Source organism: Haliotis cracherodii, unplaced genomic scaffold (assembly GCF_022045235.1).
Source record: "Haliotis cracherodii isolate W230 unplaced genomic scaffold, xgHalCrac1.p SCAF_11, whole genome shotgun sequence".
In the NCBI taxonomy this organism is placed as follows: domain Eukaryota; kingdom Metazoa; phylum Mollusca; class Gastropoda; order Lepetellida; family Haliotidae; genus Haliotis; species Haliotis cracherodii.
In genome coordinates, this window is record NW_027266266.1 from 48,522,834 (window position 1) to 48,544,993 (window position 22,160).

A 22,160-nucleotide genomic window follows, 5' to 3' on the forward strand; every position below is an offset into this window, starting at 1 on the left:
TAGCAGTACTGAAACTGGACACTCCATATTCTACAGTTTATGTCATTGTGGGACCTTTCTCCTTTACATTTTGTGAAAACAAAAATATAAACACGAGTGATCTAATAACATTTCACGAATATGAGGGGTGAACATAGGAATTTGATGCAAAACATATAAAAAGTTAACAGAGAAAATGACCAATCAGAGAGGCGCTTTCATTGGGTTGTGTTGAACCGGAAGTAAACAAACACTTCGACACGATTGTGCGTGCGTACTGTTTACTTCCTGTTCAGCTGTTGAGCAGTGTCATTGCATATGTGATTCACGTCTTAATATAATCTGTTATTGTTTCCGTTCGAACACGATTTGAAAAATGGTACGTATCACTAACACGTTGTTATGTTGCTACGATCCCTTAGCATAGATGTTTGAAGTCGGTATTCTGGTTCATGTTATAGGTCTATCGACAGTCCACTGACTTTCTTCAGAAAGATATTGTAAAACATCTTGTGAAATCCACCACCGCGAATATTGTTTGAATCACTGACATAGGGTAAATATGTTCTGATATCCCTTGTCTTATGTCTACTCTTGTTTATATCCCAGTGCCTGTAAACAAATCCCAAAACTCAAAACATGGTAAGTATTTATAAGAAATGACTACAATGAACTCACTCCAAACTGAAAGTAAAATTTTGTAGTTTTTTTACATCGCTATTTATACCCCGAGGGATTTATTAGACAATTTCATTTAATATGTGTGACTTCATGTTTACACTGACAGCCATACAACAACCAGCTTTAACAGGAATAAAATAGTTCATCAAAAGGAGAGGTGATGAGCTTATGTATGCTCAACGGCAGCAGTGCAGCTTAACAAGCGCAGCTTCGCCCGCTACCAACAGTTCAATTACGCCTCACTCTCAAATACACTCGCACTCATCTCTGGGAGCTGACACACCTTGGTGATCCAACACCACTATTCGATCTTAGGTAGCTGACACACCTTGTGATCCAACGCCTGTTTTCGATACTCTGGACCTGACACGCCTTTCGGTCCAACACCTCTTTTCTTTCTTAGGGAACTGACTCACATTTGCGATCCAACACTCCTTTTTGATCTTAGGGAGCTGACTCTCCTTTCTGATCCAACACTCCTTTTCAATCTTAGGGTACTGACACGCCTTTCTGATCCAACACCCCTTTTTTATCCTTCATGTTAGCCTGATTACGACTAGAGGTAGCCATAGATTCTTACCTTTGCACAGTGTTTCCAATTATCCAATGAGGGTAATCCTATTAGACTGGTCTGTTTTAACAAGTTTTGTCCCTCGATTAGTTACTCATTTTGATGGACAATGACAGGCATGGCTTCCTCAAAAAGACGAATTTGGAGAGCGCGTCATCAGTAACATGCATGTGCAATTAATTGTTTACTTAATTGTGCAATGCTGTTAATGAGGTGCTAATGACCCATTAAATGAGCACTAATTTCAGACGATGGCGCTCTTAATCCAGCACTAATTAGCCAAGCCGGTAAGCCAGCGAAGCGCTTTTGAGTCCCCACAGACCTAAGGCAGACCTTGTGACAACACTCGCCCCATGCCGTAATCTGCAAGACACTGTATATTATACCTTTTTTGAGGACATTCTTCTATATCACTACCAAATTTGACCTTTTGGATGACAATCTGACGATGTCCTAGAAAATGACTTTCAAATCCCATTCTGCATTCTATAGACTCACTTGACAAGAGTATTTTGTACACATAAGGCCTAGGACACCGAGCAAGCGTACATTGGTCCTCGTCATCAAAGACACAGTGCACAAACACTGCTGTATCGTTAACCATTTGCTATTTGTCTTTTAACCATGTTAAAATATGCATGTTAACCATAGATGGCGCATCACTTTTAGTCATACTTAATTTATTTCATCCTCAGTTTGGTTTTGGACATATGTTCCCGGAGGTGGGTCGGCCCTTTCAGACAACCTACAGATGCTACTCAGTGACGATGCTGGGAGACAGAGAGGACGTGGAGAGGGGAGGCAAAAGTGAGTTTTACCAATATTTTGTTTACAACCAGTTCAATTTTTGAAGATAAACAAAACATAATCAGTGTCAAAATTAAAATATATCACAGCAAGTATTATTTCAAAGAATACAATCACGTCTTCAGTAGAATATTCTTAAGCCAACATTTCAAAATATAAATTTATCACTTTGAACATTGATACAATATTCAGCAGGTGCCCTCATAGATATGATGGAGAGTAAGATTACCTAGATTCATGTTTGATGTTCTATGTTTTACTTTCAGTTATAATGCCACCTTCTGCTCTTGACCAGCTCAGTGAGTATATTCAACTGATTTGTGTGCATGCTCAATAGTTACCATATTCAGCGTAATAAGCACCCAGGGTGCTCTCAAAATTAGAAATAGGAATAGAATATAGTATATAATTTAAATTAGAATAAAGTTTTGGTGGGAGAAAAAAATAGAGTTTAAAGATTGTAAATTTTGTGGTTTATGCTGACAGCCTGAAATGATACAAAAGAAAAGTCAGTGCATATTATACGCAACAGATATATTTTCCAGAATTTAATTGCCCATGATTAAGGGTGCTTATAACACACGAGTGCATATTATACACGAATAAATAAGTCTTGTGTACATTGATCAATCGGAAGGGGTGCTAATTGGGATTGTTCACTAGCCAATATATTAGCAAATATCACCGTGGGGGCTTATTAGAGCGGGGCGCTGATTGCGTCGGACCACAGTCAGTACAATTATATGACCCAGGAGAAAAGGGACCTTATGGGAGGAAGGATACTTGGGCTGGGACGGGTAACTCGGGTACCCGGGTCGGTGGGTACTGAGTAGGACCCAAGTACCCATAGAACTACCCAGACCCGTGGTTAGTCACGTGATGTATTGTTTAAAGACAAATATTATCTAGAACTCTAGTATGGTTACACTACAAGTCACCAATGTTCGCATTTCCTTCTGACTATTCAACAATTCCTTCTGATTATTCATATGGTTGAATAAAGATAGAACTTAAGTCAACTTCAGTGTATGCATGACCAGATTGTTTAATACATGTATCTAAATACGTTTTACCAGGGCTATGGTAAAAAAATGCCAGACATTTTGTATCTTTTTGTACCTTCAGTGGGTACCCGGGTATTGTCGGGTGATAGGGGGGTGGGTACCAGGGTAGTAAATTTGGAATCATCCCAGCCCTGTGGGATACAATTGTGTTGTGACGTCATATAGAAAAACGTTTGACGTCAGCTAACTTCCGTAAAAATTGCCATGTAGATCTAGGCAGACTGTCCAATAATGTCTTATTTTTGTCTCAAGTCGTAATGTAATAAAAGTGTTATTTCGAATCATTTCAGCTTACATGTCTACTTTTGATTAATAAGTCTTTATATCTAAATTATTACATCAGTTAAAATAAGTTCAGCTGTTTGATGCCAAGTATATTTTAATAAATAAGAATTGAAGCCTGTGCATTGTGTTCCTGTTTTCCTGAGATACTGTAGTTTTAAGATATAATGAGTCTTTACATTTTGTGGATTTGGAGCACAGGGACGTTCCATTTAGACAGAGGGGTGGGGATCCCACGCCGATTTGTTGTCTGCACTTGCTACAAGATGGCGTGTTATCTGCAATGAAGCAGAGTGAAATCACAATGCACCCCTGCCCGAATATGTATGCTATAATCTTTGTCCCAGTCTTGTGGGTTTATGACAAACAAGTTTAAAAACATGTATAACAACACCAGTTTAATAAACAATATATTTGCAGTCATACTTCAATAGTGAAGTATAAGGTAATGAAAAGAATACAGAATGCAAACCACAAGATGCACGTAGCCATGTAAAATATTCAAGATGGCCGCTGAAACAACAAGACACCTGAACTTTGTGGAGAAAACCCACCACTAGGTGTCAATTCATTATGCTATGGCGTAAATCATATTAAATATATGAAGGTACAAAGCAGAGGCACAATAGAATCACAAGAAATATTCACTAAGAATCAATACAAGTGAGAAACAAGATTTTTACTCAGAAAAAATCACACAGGTGTATCCACTGTGAATGACAGCAGTAATGTGAAGACCGTGACATCATCACTTCCATTGGTCACGTGGGAGCTGTTTGATAGGGTTTTCCCCAAGGCTAGTTGAATCAACTTCTTCTTCAGCAAGATTTCACACAGCTCTTCTTTCTGTCAAGAAAAGGCAGTAATATGCAATAAGGAGTAATGCAGGATAAGTTAAAAAATTGTGATTTTTCACCCATAAGGTCCCTTATCTCATGGTTGGTCAGGGTTGGTTAAAGCTTTGCCCGTCACAACCCGGGTTCGATTTCCCACATGGGTATAATATGTGAAGTCAATTTCTAATGTCTCCCACCGTGATATTGCCGGAATATTGCTAAAAGTTGTGTAAAACCATACTCACTCATGGTTGGTCACACACATTGAATGCCCAAAGATAACCATCTAATACCCAATGTGAGAGATAACAGTGATAACATGGAAGTAAATACTCAGTGGCTTAGCACATTACCTGGGGCTGTGAAGCATTTTGTGCACTAGAGTCAGTGTGTGTTTTGTTCGTTCACAGCTCGGCTCAACATTCAGTACCCTATGCTGTTCAAACTGACCAACAAGAAGCATGGTCGAGAGACACACTGTGGCGTGCTGGAATTTGTGGCAGACGAAGGCCGGATATACATCCCTTATTGGGTGAGTGACACTTTTAGATGGAGAGATTGTCAGCTAAAGTTAAATCCTTGAATACTGTAAATCTTAAAATTAAAGCGAGCGTGAATTAAATGCGAAAATGCGAGTGGTGTTTGTTCTCATTAATGAAACTTCTCACTTATATCTCCAAAATGACCATCAACAATAAGACAGACTCACTGCACACTTTAGATAGCGGAAATACCTACTTGAATATAAACACAAATAACTATATCTTCCACATATCACGGTTTATTGAGCAGCAGTTGTAAGAAGTATATATCAATGTCATTCAAAGAATAGAATTATACAATGGGGGTCAGGTGAGTTATCACTACTTGGGTCAAGAGTTCTACTCACTCGGGACAAACTAGTCATCACTGACCACTCCAGCAGTCCAGACTGACGCCACCCACGTAATGCTGCGTCAAAGGCCAACACGATCCAAAGCTCACCGATAGGCTTTATATCCCTATTCCCCTGGGGTTGCATTTTTGGCTAGGGGTCAGCAGTCGTATCAATTTTGAGACGCATTAATTTCAAGATTTACAGTAAACGTCTGCCTTAAATACAAATGCAGCCATGACAGAAAAGAAAAGGTGATAAAATGGTAAGGGTGTCGCAAACGCTCCTCTGAAAACTCTGAGCTCTTGACTGAAATAAATCTAACAACCTTCTAGGGCTGGGACGGGTAACTCCGGTACCCCAGTTGGGTGGATACTGAGTAGGACCAGGGTACCCACAGGACTACCCGGACCCGTGGTTAGTCACGTGATGTATTGTTTAATGACAAGAATTATCTAGAACTCTATGGTTACACTACAAGCCATTAATGTTCGCATTTCTTTCTGACTGTGCACCCATTCCTTCTGATTTTTCATATGGTTGAATAAAGATAAAACTTAAGTCAACTTCAGTGTATGAATGTCCAGATTGTTTAATACGTGTATCTAATGTTTAATACGTTTTGCCAGGGCTATGCTAAAAATGTTCCCAATCGGACATTTTGAGACATCTCCTGAGACCTACAGTGGGTACCTGGGTAGGGTCGGGTTATAGGGTGGTGGGTACCCGGGTAGTAAATTTGGACTCGTCCCAGCCCTACAACCTTCTGCAATACATAAATTCCTGGTGATTATTCACCGATTTACGGAACATGAGGGGTTTTTAACAACCTGCATAAGAAAATATTTGTGATTGTGTCATTAACAATGATACTTTTCTTGAACGTTTTTTGATTTCCTTGTTCAACAATCTGGTATCAGACCAGGTTGTCTTGGATGCGGCAATTCACCGTACGGAGTTACGTCCCTTAGCTATACCTGGATGTGCTAATGAGGGGTGAGAATCCCAGATTGATCCTAGTTATGTTCCATGGTCTGTCAGTGTTAGTGCTGATAGGGTAGACCTTGATATTACTGAAACACAAAACAGCATAACACTACGTTCTCTCACTTCAGGATTTGATTAACATTTCTTAGGTTGTTGATAATATTTGGAAATACGTACTTCCAGAGGCCAGGATGAGATGTCACTTGTGTTATCAGTCATTGATACCAGTGTAAACCTGAGGTATTTTTGTTATTAATAACTCAAGGTGTATGGAGAAGTTTATTTTGGCAATCAACTGAGCAGGTTTTTGAGAATCCTGTTTGCTTGTTTCAGATGATGAGAAACCTCCTGTTGGACGAAGGTGGACTGATACAGATAGAGAACGTTTCACTCTCAGTCGCAACATTTGCCAAATTTCAACCTCAGTCCGTCGATTTCCTTGACATCACCAACCCAAAAGCTGTGTATCCTTTCCAATTTGAAACATGTATTGATGAAAGTGTGTCTAAGAAGGCAGAACTAGACATAATGGGAGAATATTGTTACATGGCTTTTCTTGTTGCAGTATTTAACTGTTTATCGTCAATACTGGACTGTCGTCTATACACTAATTCAGTTTCATAAAGATCAGATCAATTATTCCGTTACCTCTCTGACTGGAGATGTTGATGAACCTACATGATAAAATGCACCAGTGCAGCCTTGTGTAGGAAAACTGCAGCCTAATATTTATGTCAAAATTGGTGTCTGCCTAACCATTACTTGTCCACACTACAACGATCTTTGAACACACTCAATACCTCAAAGTTTATTTACCATACTACATAACTAATCTCTGTGATATGTGTAATTTGTCATTCCTTTATGGGCTTGACATCAAACTTGGGGTATTTCAAGATTAAGCTCCTGTTACGTTTTACAGCAATATGTCATCAATTAATGTGACACAGGCAGCAGACCGGCCTATGTTCCAACTTTGATAAATTTATGGGACCAGGGTGCAACCTGGTTTTGTCTGGTGCTACTGGGTATTCATGCCAACCTGCACCCGGTGCAGGTTATATGAAGGTCTTTAAGTCCAGCCCTGGTAAGATATTAAAAAAAATTATGTTGTGTCTCTTTGTCAATGTGGGTAATTATTTATGTGAGTGAATCTGTGATTCATATCAGGTTTACGTCTTTTACCGATTCTTCAGACTTATGTTGCGTGTGGATGCCCATCTTATGATGTGCAGTAGCCATATTCTCTCCTTAACTTTCATGTACAGACTTGAAAATGCTCTGAGAAACTTTGCTTGTTTAACAAAAGCTGATGTGGTTGCCATCAAATACAACGACAAGGTGAGTGTCCTTGATATTGTGACCATTAGCGCAATCTTGAATGATGATATGTGATCTCTTGTGTCACTCTTTTCTATCGTGACCGCCTCCGGGGTCTTGTGGTAGAGGGTCCGCCCGGAGAGCGGAAGGTCCAGGGTTCGATCCGGGGCCGCGTCATTCCAAAAGACGTTAAAAGATTGTACTTGTTGTTACCCTCTCGGGCCCTCGGCATTAAGGGGCTAAAACAAGGACTGGTCGGCTCGGAGTCAGTATACTGTGTCTGAGTGGGGTATTCATGTTAAACTGCGGCATGGTATCTCAGTGAGCTAGCACTATAAATCGGCATCAGTCCGGACTAGTACAAGCAGCCACACACACACATACACGTCGCTATATAAGTGCAATAATCTTGGACGCGACGTTAAACCCGATTTCACCTCACCTCACCTTTTCTATCGTGGTTAGAAATTGTCATCAGAACAATCTCAGAACACCACACCTGTTGTCAGAACAATCTCAGAACACCACACCTGTCATCAGAACAATTTCAGAACACCACACCTGCCATCAGAACAATCTCAGAACACCACACCTGCCATCAGAACAATCTCAGAACACCACACCTGCCATCAGAACAATCTCAGAACACCACACCTGTTGTCAGAACAATCTCAGAACACCACACCTGTTGTCAGAACAATCTCAGAACACCACACCTGCCATCAGAACAATCTCAGAACACCACACCTGCCATCAGAGCAATCTCAAAACACCACACCTGCCATCAGAACAATCTGAGAACACCACACCTGTCATCAGAGCAATCTCAGAACACCACACCTGCCATCAGAAGAATATCAGAACACCACACCTGCCATCAGAACAATCTGAGAACATTACACCTGTCATCAGAACAATCTCAGAACACCACACCTGCCATCAGAACAATCTCAGAACACCACACCTGTCATCAGAGCAATCTCAGAACACCACACCTGTCATCAGAACAATCTCAGAACACCACACCTGTTGTCAGAACAATCTCAGAACACCACACCTGTTGTCAGAACAATCTCAGAACACCACACCTGTCATCAGAACAATTTCAGAACACCACACCTGCCATCAGAACAATCTCAGAACACCACACCTGCCATCAGAACAATCTGAGAACACCACACCTGCCATCAGAACAATCTCAGAACACCACACCTGTTGTCAGAACAATCTCAGAACACCACACCTGTTGTCAGAACAATCTCAGAACACCACACCTGCCATCAGAACAATCTCAGAACACCACACCTGTCATCAGAGCAATCTCAGAACACCACACCTGCCATCAGAACAATATCAGAACACCACACCTGCCATCAGAACAATCTGAGAACATTACACCTGTCATCAGAAGAATCTCAGAACACCACACCTGCCATCAGAACAATCTCAGAACACCACACCTGCCATCAGAGCAATCTCAGAACACCACACCTGTCATCAGAACAATCTCAGAACACCACACCTGTTGTCAGAACAATCTCAGAACACCACACCTGTTGTCAGAACAATCTCAGAACACCACACCTGCCATCAGAGCAATCTCAGAACACCACACCTGCCATCAGAACAATCTAAGAACACCACACCTGTTGTCAGAACAATCTCAGAACACCACACCTGTTGTCAGAACAATCTCAGAACACCATACCTGTCATCAGAACAATCTCAGAACACCACACCTGTTGTCAGAACAATCTCAGAACACCACACCTGTCATCAGAGCAGTCTGAGAACACCACACCTGTTAACACACGGCTTTGTTTACAGTGTCTAGACTTGATAACTAATAGGCCACTATAGGCTGCTGTAATACTGCCAACTGAAGCTTAAATGTTCACTCATTCTTTTATTTTAGATCTATGAATTGTGTGTCCTGGAAACCAAGCCCGGTACTGCTGTGTCCATCATTGAATGTGACATGAATGTAAGTACATGCCTCTGTACACTCACAGGGAGTCCAGTTCAGAATACAATCTCATTAAAATCAGACCTCAGTTCTCGCTACCGCTAAACAAAGATCTGAGGACATCCCATTAGGGTCACGTCAGAACGACCTTTCATCCGACCAATCAGAGCATCGCTTACCAGATTATGAAAGTGACAGTCGGAATGTGATTTCTAATAATGCAACCTCGAAAACTTTAACTCCGAACAATAATTACAGGTTCAACGACTGAATCCATAAAATCTAGACCATCTATTAGCCATTCCAGAATGTTCTTTTGTTCAGGTTTCAAATTTGTAATCAAGAATTTGTCAAAATATGTTTCGAAGCATAGTCGCCAATTTGAAATTAGTTCCGTAAAGCACGAGAGAGCTGCCTTCTGATTGGTCATTCCATTGGTCGGTCAAAGTTCGCACATGGTCCGTCTGACGTGACCTGTAATGGGATGTCCTCAGATATTTGTTTAGCGGTAGCGAGAACTAAGATCTAATTTTAATGAGATTGGTTCAGAATTCTGCATCCACTGTCATATGTAACCTGAGCTTACTTCCAAATTGGTCTAGCAGTTGCTCGGGGGGAGTGTATTGGAGCAGGCTGCTTAATACTAGGGCTGCAACGAATACACTATGAGGTAAATGCGATTCGTATCACGAATATAGAGTAAGGATACAAATATTAATTCACGAATACAATAACAAGTCAGCAGTTGATGTATTATTTGCTATATTCAGTGAAACAAAAGCAACACAAATTATTTGACATGGTTTGTTAACTATTAACATTTATATACTGCACTTATCCAGGTGGTAGTATCTGCTTAAATGCGACAATGACCAGTGACCACATTACTGTCAAATTAAATATTATAAGTGTGTTTTCTTTCAAGAAATCTATGCATATAATATGTTCTTATGGATATTTTTAGATACAGGGTATGTAATTGAACATGACTGCATATTCATGAATATTCGATTCTATTGGTCATGAATAACAAATTCAATTCACGAATTGATACGGTCCGATTCACCGAATAAGTGAGTGAACTGTAACAGCTCTACTTAATACAGCAAGTACTATAGGTCTCCAAATAACATTTGCCTGTCAGAGTCCCATTATTCTTTCAATGAAGAGGATATGTTTCCCAATGCGATGATATTCTTTTGTAATTTACGGATAGTTGTGAACACGGAGTCAGATAGGTCTGCAGGGAGTCATGGTATCAACTACAACCTGTTCCATACCGGGGGCACGGGTTGCCCAGTCGTCTAAGGCGCCGCGATTCGCTGTGCAGAGTTGCGTCCCTTGGGCACGCCAGAAACCCATGATTGTGGGTTCGAATCCCGGTTCGCCCCAATTATGTTTCTAGTTTTGTCAGCACCATATCCGTGCTCGTGGGTTTCACCGAAATTGTAAACATCTGAAACCTGCATCACTTCGGGCTTTCCTCCCACATTTAGCTAGCACGCCGCGATATGACTGGAATAATGTTAAAAGCGGCGTTAAACCCAACTCACTCACTGTTCCATACCTCAGTAATATGTAGCAGTTATTGACCTGTTTGTCAAGATGGATGTATGTGTTGGCATTCCCTGTTAATGAAATGAAAAGTCAACATCATTAACTTAGACAGTCGATGGGTTTGAATAAAATGTCAAAATGTCATGGAATTCTGAACAATACAAGAAATGGAAATGAAACTTGTCAACACATTGAAGCCTTGTCCTGCTTGTGTGTTGTGTACAGGTGGATTTTGCCCCACCAGTTGGTTACCAGGAACCACGGCGCCAGAAAATGGAGGAATCTCTCTGCACAGATGGGGAGGTGAGTTCTGTAGCCAGGGTAAATACTTTTGTCCAATGGGTGGTTATTGTTTGGGTCAGGTGATGTACATTTATTTATTAAATAAACGCCTCATGGTCGTTGTTTATAGTACAATAAAACACTGCAGGGAGAATAAACACTGAGGGGCGCAGCATGTCTGACATTGGGTGAGTGAGTGAGTTTATGCTTTGCGTCACATCGGCAATACTTCAGCCATATCGTGACGACATCTGACATTGAAACCTGCATGTGTAATAGAGTGTTTTGCACACATCTCCTGATCTGTTGGCAGTACTTGTGGGGGAAATTGGAGTCTTGAACTAATGATCTTCTGTTTGTGGTTAAATGAAGCCACAAGTGACCCAGTCATTGAAAAGACACCACAATTCACTGTGCTCAGTTGTGTTTCTTCAGCACAAGGACCTACTTATCGTAATTTTTTTTGTTTTTCAAATTGCAATTTACCTAATTATATTTTGTTTTGTCAGCACCAAACCCGTTTATCACCAAAATGATAAACATCCCTCTAATTTTTTATTTTTTTTGGGGGGGGAGCGAAGTGGCCCCTAACATGAATATCTTAGGAGTCAAACCTAAGTTTTTAGGAGCCGACAGATATCTTAAACAGATATTGTCGCTTTATGAAACCAAGTGGCAAGCAGTAGATAAATTTAGGTCACCAATCATAGATTTAAGTCTCATTTGTACTCAAAAATGGTCGCTTCTAAGAGGGTTCAAGACCAGCACCACTTGGGGCTTTTCTCCAAGATGACATGCAGCTGTAACCCTGTACAACACATGCAAAACATTATTAAAATAAACTCACCCCCTTGATTGACGTTGCTGATGTGAGATCAGTTGTCAGTGTGCTAGTACTGTCAGATAGATGGCATGATGGTCATGTAGGAAGTCCACCTGAAGTAATGCTGGCGTCTGGTTGCAGACTGGGGCACGGGTGGCCCAGTGGTCGCGATTCGCTATGCAGAGTTGTGTCCCTTGGGCACGCCAGAAACCTATGATTGTGGGCTCAAAACCTGGTTCGCCCCAATTATGTTTCTAGGTTTGTCAGCACCATACCCGTGCTTGTTGGTTTCACCGAAGTGGTAAATGTCTTCACTTCACTTCCGGCTTTCCTCCTACATTATGCTGACACGCCATGATATACCGTATTTGATGTAATAAGCGCCCAGGGAGCTCTCAAAATTAGAAATATGGGGGCTCTTATTAGAATATTATTTTGGTGAAAAAAAACAGAGTTGAAAGATAAATTTTGTGGTTTACTGCTGACAACCTGAAATGTTTATATACGTCAGATAAATTTTTCCAGAATTTAATTGCCCATAATTAAGGGTGCATACAACACACGAGTGCATATTATACATGAATAAATAAGTGTTGTGTACATTGATCAATCGGAAGGGGTGCTAATTGGGATTGTTCACTAGCCAATATATTAGCAAATATCGCCGTTAGAGCGAGGCGCTTATTACGTCGAATACGGTAACTGGAATAATAATAAAAGCGGCGTTAAACCCAACTCACTCACTCACTCTTGCTGCAAGGCAACTTCACAACAGATGGATTTCAGCATAAATTTCTTCTTTGTAAACAGTTGAGTGAAGAAAAATGTATTTCAATGTTTTGACTTGTGTTTCAGGAAATGGACACTGGCGCAGATGATGTAGACAGTGCCTTCAGAGTGAGTGGGTTTGCACTCTTCATTGTGCTCATGGTGTTGTAACAATTGATTGTAATGTCGATGTATTGCAGTTGTTCTTGGGCCAAGCTGGCAAGTTAGAAAATAGTCGATGCCTTTCTAGTCGGGTTTGCAAGTATGATGACACCAGTGTTCGAAATACCTGCCTGCCCGACCGTCCGAGATGGGTTAATTTCAACTCAGGCTGCCCGACGGTCGGGTTATATTTCATATGTGACAATATTCTAAATATTTCCCGATTGTAATCATTAATTCACGTGTAAAGATGAATGATAAAATGTAACCAAAAAGAAACCTGTTAGCTTATCCTGAGAAACATATGATTATAGTGGCAGGCAGGTTTTGGTCAGGGCTGGCAAGTATTTCAGCTGGCTGAAATTTTTGGGAGTTTCATACCCTGATGACACATAAATGCAACGCATAGACAGTGGTATCAGAAACAGTCTACAGTATACACGAAATGTTTAAATCACATTGTGTTAAAATGCATGTTTATCTTTCCTAACACTGCAATGCGTCCGAGTAATTTTGAGATTGTCTCTGACATTAACTTAATTTAAAGATTAAGAACAAATATATTGTGATTTATGCTTTTGAATTGACATCCTGATATAAAGTCATATAATGTTAGACAAAAAATATCAGATATGTCAACACTCATAGATAAAAGTCAAAACTATCCTCAGGAGGCCTCAGTTTTTCAACTTTTAGCTACTCGTCTTAATATATTTCACATAAAACACCCACTGGTGAGATCCTCTGTACCAGTTTGATGATTTGGTCATGTTTTGCTCTATCGCTGCAGGCTTTCAGTGGTCAAGGTAACCGTCTGGATGGGAAAAAGAAGGGAACAGACAGCTCAGCCACTGCATCAAGCAATGCCCCAGCCAGGTCAGGAGTTATCTCCCTTAGATTGGATCATTTTTACAAAAAGGCTATTATAGAGGCTATTGTGACCTGATAATTGAAATAGGGATCTGTATCATTGATGAAACTGAAAACATCAGCAGCTGTGGAAGGGTTGATAGCCAGTTGTTACCTCATGTGTTTGAGAATGTTTGTTTGTTGTTTAACGCTGCACTCAGCAATATTCGAGTTATATGATGGCGGTCTGTACATAATCAAGACTCCACCAGACAATCCAGTGATTGACATCATGAGCATCGATCTATGCATTTGGGATCGATGACATGCATCAACCAAGTCAGCGAGCCTTACCACCCGATCCCATTAGTCGCCTCTTATGGCAAGCTTGGGTTGCTAGAGACCAATTCTAACCTGGATCTTCAAATATCACACATTTAGAGTTCGTCATTTCCATTACAATCAGTACACTCATAAGAAAGAGAATTCATGGATGTTGACATCCATAAATTCTCTTCCTTATGTGTATCACTTCTAAATGCCTCTCAAAGACCAGGACCGCCTCCAGTGGTAGAGCGTCCGCCCGGAGAGCGGAAGGTCCGGGGTTCGATCCCCGACCGCGTCATACCAAAAGACGTTAAAAGATGGTACTTGTTGTTACCCTGTCTGGCGCTTGGCATTAAGGGGCTAAAACAAGGACTGTTCGGCTCGGAGTCAGTATACTGTGTCTGAGTGGGGTATTCATGTTAAACTGCGGCATGGTATCTCAGTGAGCTAGCACTATAAATCGGCATCAGTCCGGACTAGTACAAGCAGCCACACAAACACACACACGTACATGCACGTTGCTATATAAGTGCAATAATCTTGGACTCGACGTTAAACCCCATTTCACCTCACCTCACAACCTCAATGACCAGTTCACTAATGTTCTACAGTTCATTTGACAACTAATCTTGGCGCACGAATACACGTAGAGCATGAACTGCTCTACGGAACCTGTTCAGTGGAATGGAGTCTTCCTCCTACTGTCAGGGAGCATGGGTGGCTCAGTCGTCTAAGGCGCCGCCATTCGCTGTGCAGAGTGGCGTCCCTTGGTCAAGCCAGAAACCTATGATTGTAGGTTCTATCATCTATCACGGTTCGCCCCGATTATGTTTCTAGGTTTGTCAGCGGCATACCCATGCTCGTGGGTTTCACCGAAGTGGTAAATGTCTGAGACCTGCATCACTTCAGGCTTTCCTCCCACATTAAGCTGACACGCTGCGATATAACTGGAAAACTGTTAAAAGCAGCGTTAAACCCAACTCACTCACTCACTCACTCACTCACTCACTCACTCACTCACTCACTCACTCACTCACTCACTCACTCACTCACTCACTCACTCACTCACTCACTCACTCACTCACTCACTCACTCACTCACTCCATATTCAGACCCTGGGTTTCTTCCCCACACATTTCCTTGTGTCAGGTTGGTTTCCAATGTCCCGGGGCACTGCGATTATTCTTGAAAATGGTTTTCAACAGCACAACACCCTACTCACCCATGAAGTAGAGATGTTCAGATTCATTTTTAAAAGGAATTACTTGAATTAATCTGTGATTTTATTGCAGAGGTATTCCCAACTACAACTACAAACGTGGGACCCTCACCTTCATCAGGACGTCCAGGCCAGTTGCTAATGGAAATGCAGATGTAAGTTTTAGCTTCTGTTTGGACTGATGTCACCATTCAACTACCCCTCATATTCGGTTATCAGGTTGTCTACCGGTCAGTATATCACTGTTCAGGGCTGGGGATGTAACTTGTGTGGTTCTCAGATCTCCTCATCATTGGTTATCAGGTTGTCTACAGGTCTGTATGTCACTACTCAGGGCTGGGGATGTCACTACCGGTCTGTATGTCACTGTTTTAGGGCTGGGGATGTACCTTGTGTGGTTCTCAGATCTCCTCATCATTGGTTATCAGGTTGTCTACAGGTCTGTATGTCACTACTCAGGGCTGGGGATGTCACTACCGGTCTGTATGTCACTGTTCAGGGCTGGGGATGTCAGTACTGGTCTGTATGTCACTGTTCAGGGCTGGGGATGTCACTACCGGTCTGTATGTCACTGTTCAGGGCTGGGGATGTCACTACCGGTCTGTATGTCTCTACTCAGGGCTGGAGATGTCACTACCGGTCTGTATGTCACTGTTCAGGGCTGGGGATGTCACTACCGGTCTGTATGTCTCTACTCAGGGCTGGGGATGTCACTACTGGTCTGTATGTCACTGTTCAGGGCTGGGGATGTCACTACCGGTCTGTATGTCACTGTTCAGGGCTGGGGATGTCACTACCGGTCTGTATGTCTCTACTCAGGGCTGGGGATGTCACTACTGGTCTGTATGTCACTACTCAGGACTGGGGATGTCACTACCGGTCTGACTGTCACTGTTCAGGGCTGGGGATGTCACTACCGGTCTGTATGTCACTACTCAGGGCTGGGGATGTCACTACCAGTCTGTATGTCACTGTTCAGGGCTGGGGATGTCACTACCGGTCTGACTGTCACTGTTCAGGGCTGGGGATGTCACTACCGGTCTGTATGTCACTACTCAGGGCTGGGGATGTCACTACCGGTCTGTATGTCACTGTTCAGGGCTGGGGATGTCACTACCGGTCTGACTGTCACTGTTCAGGGCTGGGGATGTCACTACTGGTCTGTATGTCACTGTTCAGGGCTGGGGATGTCACTACCGGTCTGTATGTCACTGTTCAGGGCTGGGGATGTACCTTGTGATGTTCTCAGATCCCTCATCGTTGGTTATCAGTTGGTCTGCAGGTCTGTATGTCACTGTTCAGGGCTGGGGATGTCACTACCGGTCTGTATGTCACTACTCAGGACTGGGGATGTCACGACCGGTCTGTATGTCACTGTTCAAGGCTGGGGATGTCACTACCAGTCTGTATGTCACTGTTCAGGGCTGGGGATGTCACTACCGGTCTGTACGTCACTACTCAGGACTGGGGAAGTCACTATCGGTCTGTACGTCACTACTCAGGGCTGGGGATGTCACTACAGGTCTGACTGTCACTGTTCAGGGCTGGGGATGTCACTACCGGTCTGTATGTCACTACTCAGGACTGGGGATGTCACTACTGGTCTGTATGTCACTGTTCAGGGCTGGGGATGTCACTACCAGTCTGTATGTCACTGTTCAGGGCTGGGGATGTCACTACAGGTCTGTACGTCACTACTCAGGACTGGGGATGTCACTATCGGTCTGTATGTCACTGTTCAGGGCTGGGGATGTCACTACCAGTCTGTATGTCACTGTTCAGGGCTGGGGATGTCACTACCGGTCTGTATGTCACTACTCAGGGCTGGGGATGTCACTACCAGTCTGTATGTCACTACTTAGGGCTGGGGATGTCACTATCGGTCTGTATGTCACTACTCAGGGCTGGGGATGTACCTTGTGTGGTTCTCAGATCCCTCATCGTTGGTTATCAGTTGGTCTACAGGTCTGTATGTCACTACTCAGAGCTACCAGTCAGTAAAGTGTGTCAGTGTGAAGTGTAGTATTTACAGCTCACTTCCCAGATTGCTATTAATTTTTAATATTTTTTAAAACCTGTCTACTAATCTCCTTAATCACTAACCTCCAAGCTCATAAACTTATTTCATCGAATTGAACTTTGAATCATTCCAGATCAAAACAGAAAAGGATAGTCATGTCATAGGGGCAGCCATCTTGTTTTCTGAACCTTGTATTTGTTTTTCTGGCATCCTATAATCCCACAACATCAACATGATATGATTCCTTTGTACCCTTCTATGAACACCTGGTGTCGTCACTGATTTTCAGTGATCCATTCATATAATGGTCACAGCTATTTTGCCTTTTACACAGAATGGAATCTGTCTGTCGTAGAATCGAGAATGGTTTTCCTCTTGCGTTGTTGTTGTTTTTTATTTACACTCCCAAATTATCATACAATTCTTTCTTTGTCAGGACAAGGATGACAAGAACTTTGAAGCCTTCTCAGGAGAGGGTCAGTCGTTACGAAGGAAGGGCAGGAAATAATCGCACTGCAAACTGGACAATTGTTGATATTTATTTCATTGTACAGATCATCCACACAATGCTTCTGATTGTTTCGTCATACCACGACTGAACAGCAGCATGGGGTCATATTGAAGTGATCTAATCTATGCTGCCTGTTGGGATTCAGGTCAAATTAACTTCATTTACAGTGATTGGCTAGAGATAAATGGACATCGTTCCTCATTACTGCCAAATGTTTAAATTCTTTAGGACATTCAGAGGCACTGGTTTGGCCTAGTGGGTAGTGCCTTGACCTTTCACACCAAGGACACGAGTTTGATCCTAACATGTGTGCAATGTGTGAAGCCATGTCTTGGTATCTGAAATGTAAAGTTATTTGACTTTTAGTTAAACCCAATTTAGCCGAGAGTTACCTCCCTTACCCCAGCGCCACCTACTTCCTCCTACTAAAGCATGGCAAGCAGATGACATACATTGAGTAACAGCAGTTTTAAGCTTTAGTCATTATTCTGCATTGAATACCGGTTCTCAGAGTTTAAGATGGATCATAATTTATTATAATTATACATTTTTTGATTAGCAACCTTAAGGAATATTCTGGGAAATAGAGACTGTTGCACCTGGAACATATTTTAATCAGGCTTCATTGCTTCTATTGACAGGCTTCTCAATGGCTTGAAAAGGCCTCGACTTTTGTTGCCTGTCTTCAAAAGACCTTGACTTCCACGATATGTCTTGATATGCAAATAACGGCATGATGTTTGCTTGATCAAATACATAACCTTGTTTTTTGGAGAGGTTTGGGCTTATGTTTCTATGAGAAAATAAGCCTATGTTTAAAACTATTGGTAACAGACAAAATTGCACCAGATTATGAGAAAACTCCACAGGATGTGAGATGTTGATATTATTTCAGTGGGTTTCAGGACTTCCATTCAATTCTGCGGAATGTCAAGCACTGGAAATGATTTGCAACTGTGTGACACTGGTATATGACAAGGCTATGTTATTGTTGGGTGTCTGTAAAATGTACAATGTGTTCTACAATCAAAGGAAGATGATCATTTTGTAAATAAACATCATTTGACCTCAGGCTTATTATTGTTGAGTGATTTAATTGGGCATAGGTTCGGGAAAATATGATGTGTCAATATATGTGTATTAAAATTTTTGTTTTTTGTTTAATGCTTCACACAGCAATATTCCCGCTGAAGGACAGCGGTCTGTAAATAATCAAGTCTGGGTCAGACAATCCAGTGATTGACATCACAAGCATTGATCTACGCATTGGGGATACAATGACATGCATGAACCTAGTCAGCAATCCTGATCCTGTTAATTCCCTCTTAGGACAAGCTGGTAGGCAGTAGGGTAGCCAGGTGGTTAAAGCATTCGCTTGTCACGCTGAGCCAGGTTCAATTCCCCCACATGGGTACAATGTCTGAAACCCATCTCTGGTGTCCCCATTGCTGGAATATTGCTAAAAGTGACGTAAAACCTCACTCACTCACTCACTCTGAGGAGTGTGTGCTGGACACCTGTAATTGTGGGTTTCCCAATAAGACATAGACATCTAAAACTTGAGGGGGCGGTCAGTAGCCTAGTGGTTAAAGCATTCGCTCGTCACGCCGAAGATCCGGTTCGATTCCCGACATGGCTACAATGTGTGAAGTCCATTTCTGGTTTCCCCCGCCGTGATATTGCTGGAATATTACTAAAAGCGCCGTAAAACCAAACTCACTCACTCACTCACTAAAACTTGAGTCTCTTCGCGATTTCCTCCCTCATCAAACTGAGGTTGTTGCAAATTTGGGTTCAGAAATATCTTCATGATATAATGTGCATATTTGAGGGTTGTACCATTTAATATAGGCAGGGGAGCACGGGTGGCCCAGTCGTCTGACGCACCGCGATTCGCTGTGCAGAGTTGCGCCCCTTGGGCACGCCAGAAACATGATTATGGGTTCAAATCCAGGTTCGCCCCGATTATGTTTCTAGGTTTGTCAGCACCATAGCGTGCTCGTGGGTTTCATCGAAGTGGTAAACGTCTGAGACCTGCATCACTTTAAATTGGGCTTTCCTCCCACATTAAGCTGACACGCCGCGATATAACTGGACTACTGTTAAAAGCGGCCTTAAACCCAACCCACTCACTCACTAATGTAGGCAGAGCATTGGTCCTCTTTCATTACAATTCCAGCTGATAATCACCTGTTTTGATTGACCCCAATGCATTTTTCTGCCCTTACACTACTTCGGGGTAGAATAGCTCTTCAGCAACCCATGCTTGCCCTTAAAGGCGACTAATGGGATCGGGTGGTCAGACTGGCTGACTTGATTGATGCATGTCATCCATCCCAATTGTGTGGATTGAAGCCCAGCATGTCAATCACTGAATTGTCTGGTCAAGACTCGATTATTTACAGACCGCCGTCATATAGCTGGAATATTGCTGAGTGCGGCGTTAAACAACAAACAAACAAACAAATACGTCGACTACGGTTGTTCTAATTCAGCACATCCCGCCGAAAGGGTATAATACACTGACGAATCGTTGATATTGCACTGGTGACCCCATGTCTGACGACACATTGCCACCGTGGCAACTGGCATGTTTATCCTTGTGCCTAAGGTGGTAATAAATAGTTCCCCTAGTCAAGCAAGTGGTCGGAAATGTAGGTTTGTGTCGCAGCAAATGTCATTATCGCTCATCTGTATGTCCACCATACACTGTTTCATGGATTACAGGCGGCACGGGTCGACGAGTCGTCTGAGGCGCCGCGATTCCCCGTGCAGAGTTGCGTCCCTTGGGCACGCCAGAAACCCATGATTGTGGGTTCGAATCCTGGTTCGCCCCGGTTGTGTTTCTAGGTTTGTTAGCACCATACCCGTGCTCGAGGGTTTCACCGAAGTGGTAAACGTCTGAGACCTGCATCACTTCGGGCTTTCCTCACACATTAAGCTGACACGCCGTGATATAACTGGAATACTGATAAAAGCGGCCTTAAACCCAACTCACTCACTCAGTCACTCATGGATAACATCGAGATGATTTTAAAAGAACACAGAGAAATCCCATGATGTTATCGTAAATATCCCAACATTCCGAATTTTGCCTTGTTATTTTACACCGAGAAACAGGATTAAGTAACTTTTATGAAGTTATTGTACGAATATTTAGATAACATGTTAATTTATATCTTGTATGAACTGTTAGTTGTTATGATGCAACAATGCCTGTCCTCTGAATAACATCGCATGTTGTACTTGTATATGTATATGTTCTTCTGATGCCGTGGTCCAAGGCCTGAAAGTAATAAAGTTTAATCAGTAGAAACAATCCTTCATGAATATCTGAATACTGAGAGGAAACTGGTCATTTACAAAGTGGTTTGATGACAATCATCTTGTGTTAAAAGTGAAAAGAACCAACAGCTAAGTAATTAATAATTGATTTAACATATAAGAAGAACAGCTTAACAGCTGTCGCCGTCAATCACGAGACTTTGGATGTTTTTTACGGAATATAAATATTTAGTTACATATGTAGGTAATAAGATACACTGGCATATCATCACTGATGCTGTTTTTAAAGAAATGTCAACAGAGGTTACATGTTTTGCGTAAATAATGCTCGTTTATGGTTAAGAGAGTATTGTCTCTTTTTTATCTTTTTTTCGTTAACGTGACTTATAGTTTCCATTGAGTGCTGCTACGGAGCTCCTTCTGATCAAAACAGACCACGCTTGGGCAATATTGCTTTTAAGCTCGTAAGATAGCTGGCTCATTTAAAACAATATCCTACTATCTTCAAAACAATATTGCCCAAGCGTGGTTTGTTTTGATCAGAAAGAGCTTCGTACCAACTTTAAGGCGCCTCCATACAAGATCATAGCTCTCCGTATCAATCACTGGATTGTCTGGTCCAGATTTGATTATGTACAGACCGCCGCCCACAGTGAGTGAGTATGGTTTTATGTCTTTTTTAGCATTACTTCTACCAGATCACGACGGTAGACCAGAAATGGGTTTTATACATTGTACCCATATGGGGAATCGATCCCGGGTCTCGGCGCGACGAGCGAATGCTTGCACCACAACCGCTCCCCGTGTAAAAAAATGCAACTCGTAGGACAAACGCCTACATTTCAAACTTCTGGAGAAAATTTAACAATAAGCACCTTTGTAACTTCAGACAACATATCACCGCATATTTGTATTGCCCTTGAGGACATCTGACAATAACTTTACTTCGACAAGAACTTGTAGAAACAAACGTAAAACACTTTCAATAAA

The 22,160-nt window shown here is 42.0% G+C and overlaps 1 protein-coding gene across 1 annotated transcript; it reads left to right on the forward strand.

The window, feature by feature from the left end:
- The first annotated feature begins 269 nt into the window (after positions 1–269).
- Positions 270–18,164, forward strand: LOC139456577 (ubiquitin recognition factor in ER-associated degradation protein 1-like). Its single transcript, XM_071238368.1, has 12 exons — positions 270–358; positions 1,927–2,038; positions 2,305–2,337; positions 4,631–4,752; positions 6,415–6,545; positions 7,350–7,422; positions 9,317–9,385; positions 11,150–11,227; positions 12,885–12,926; positions 13,750–13,835; positions 15,428–15,509; positions 17,811–18,164. The coding sequence occupies exons 1-12, from the start codon at positions 356–358 to the stop codon at positions 17,880–17,882; spliced, it is 903 nt and encodes a 300-aa protein (XP_071094469.1). The 5' UTR covers positions 270–355; the 3' UTR covers positions 17,883–18,164.
- The last annotated feature ends 3,996 nt before the right edge of the window (positions 18,165–22,160 follow it).

Excerpts from the sequence above, each read along its gene's own strand:
- LOC139456577 (XM_071238368.1), top strand. Across the intron at positions 6,546-7,349 it reads ATCACCAACCCAAAAGCTGT|ACTTGAAAATGCTCTGAGAA; the intron begins GTATCCTTTCCA and ends TTTCATGTACAG. Across the intron at positions 7,423-9,316 it reads CCATCAAATACAACGACAAG|ATCTATGAATTGTGTGTCCT; the intron begins GTGAGTGTCCTT and ends CTTTTATTTTAG.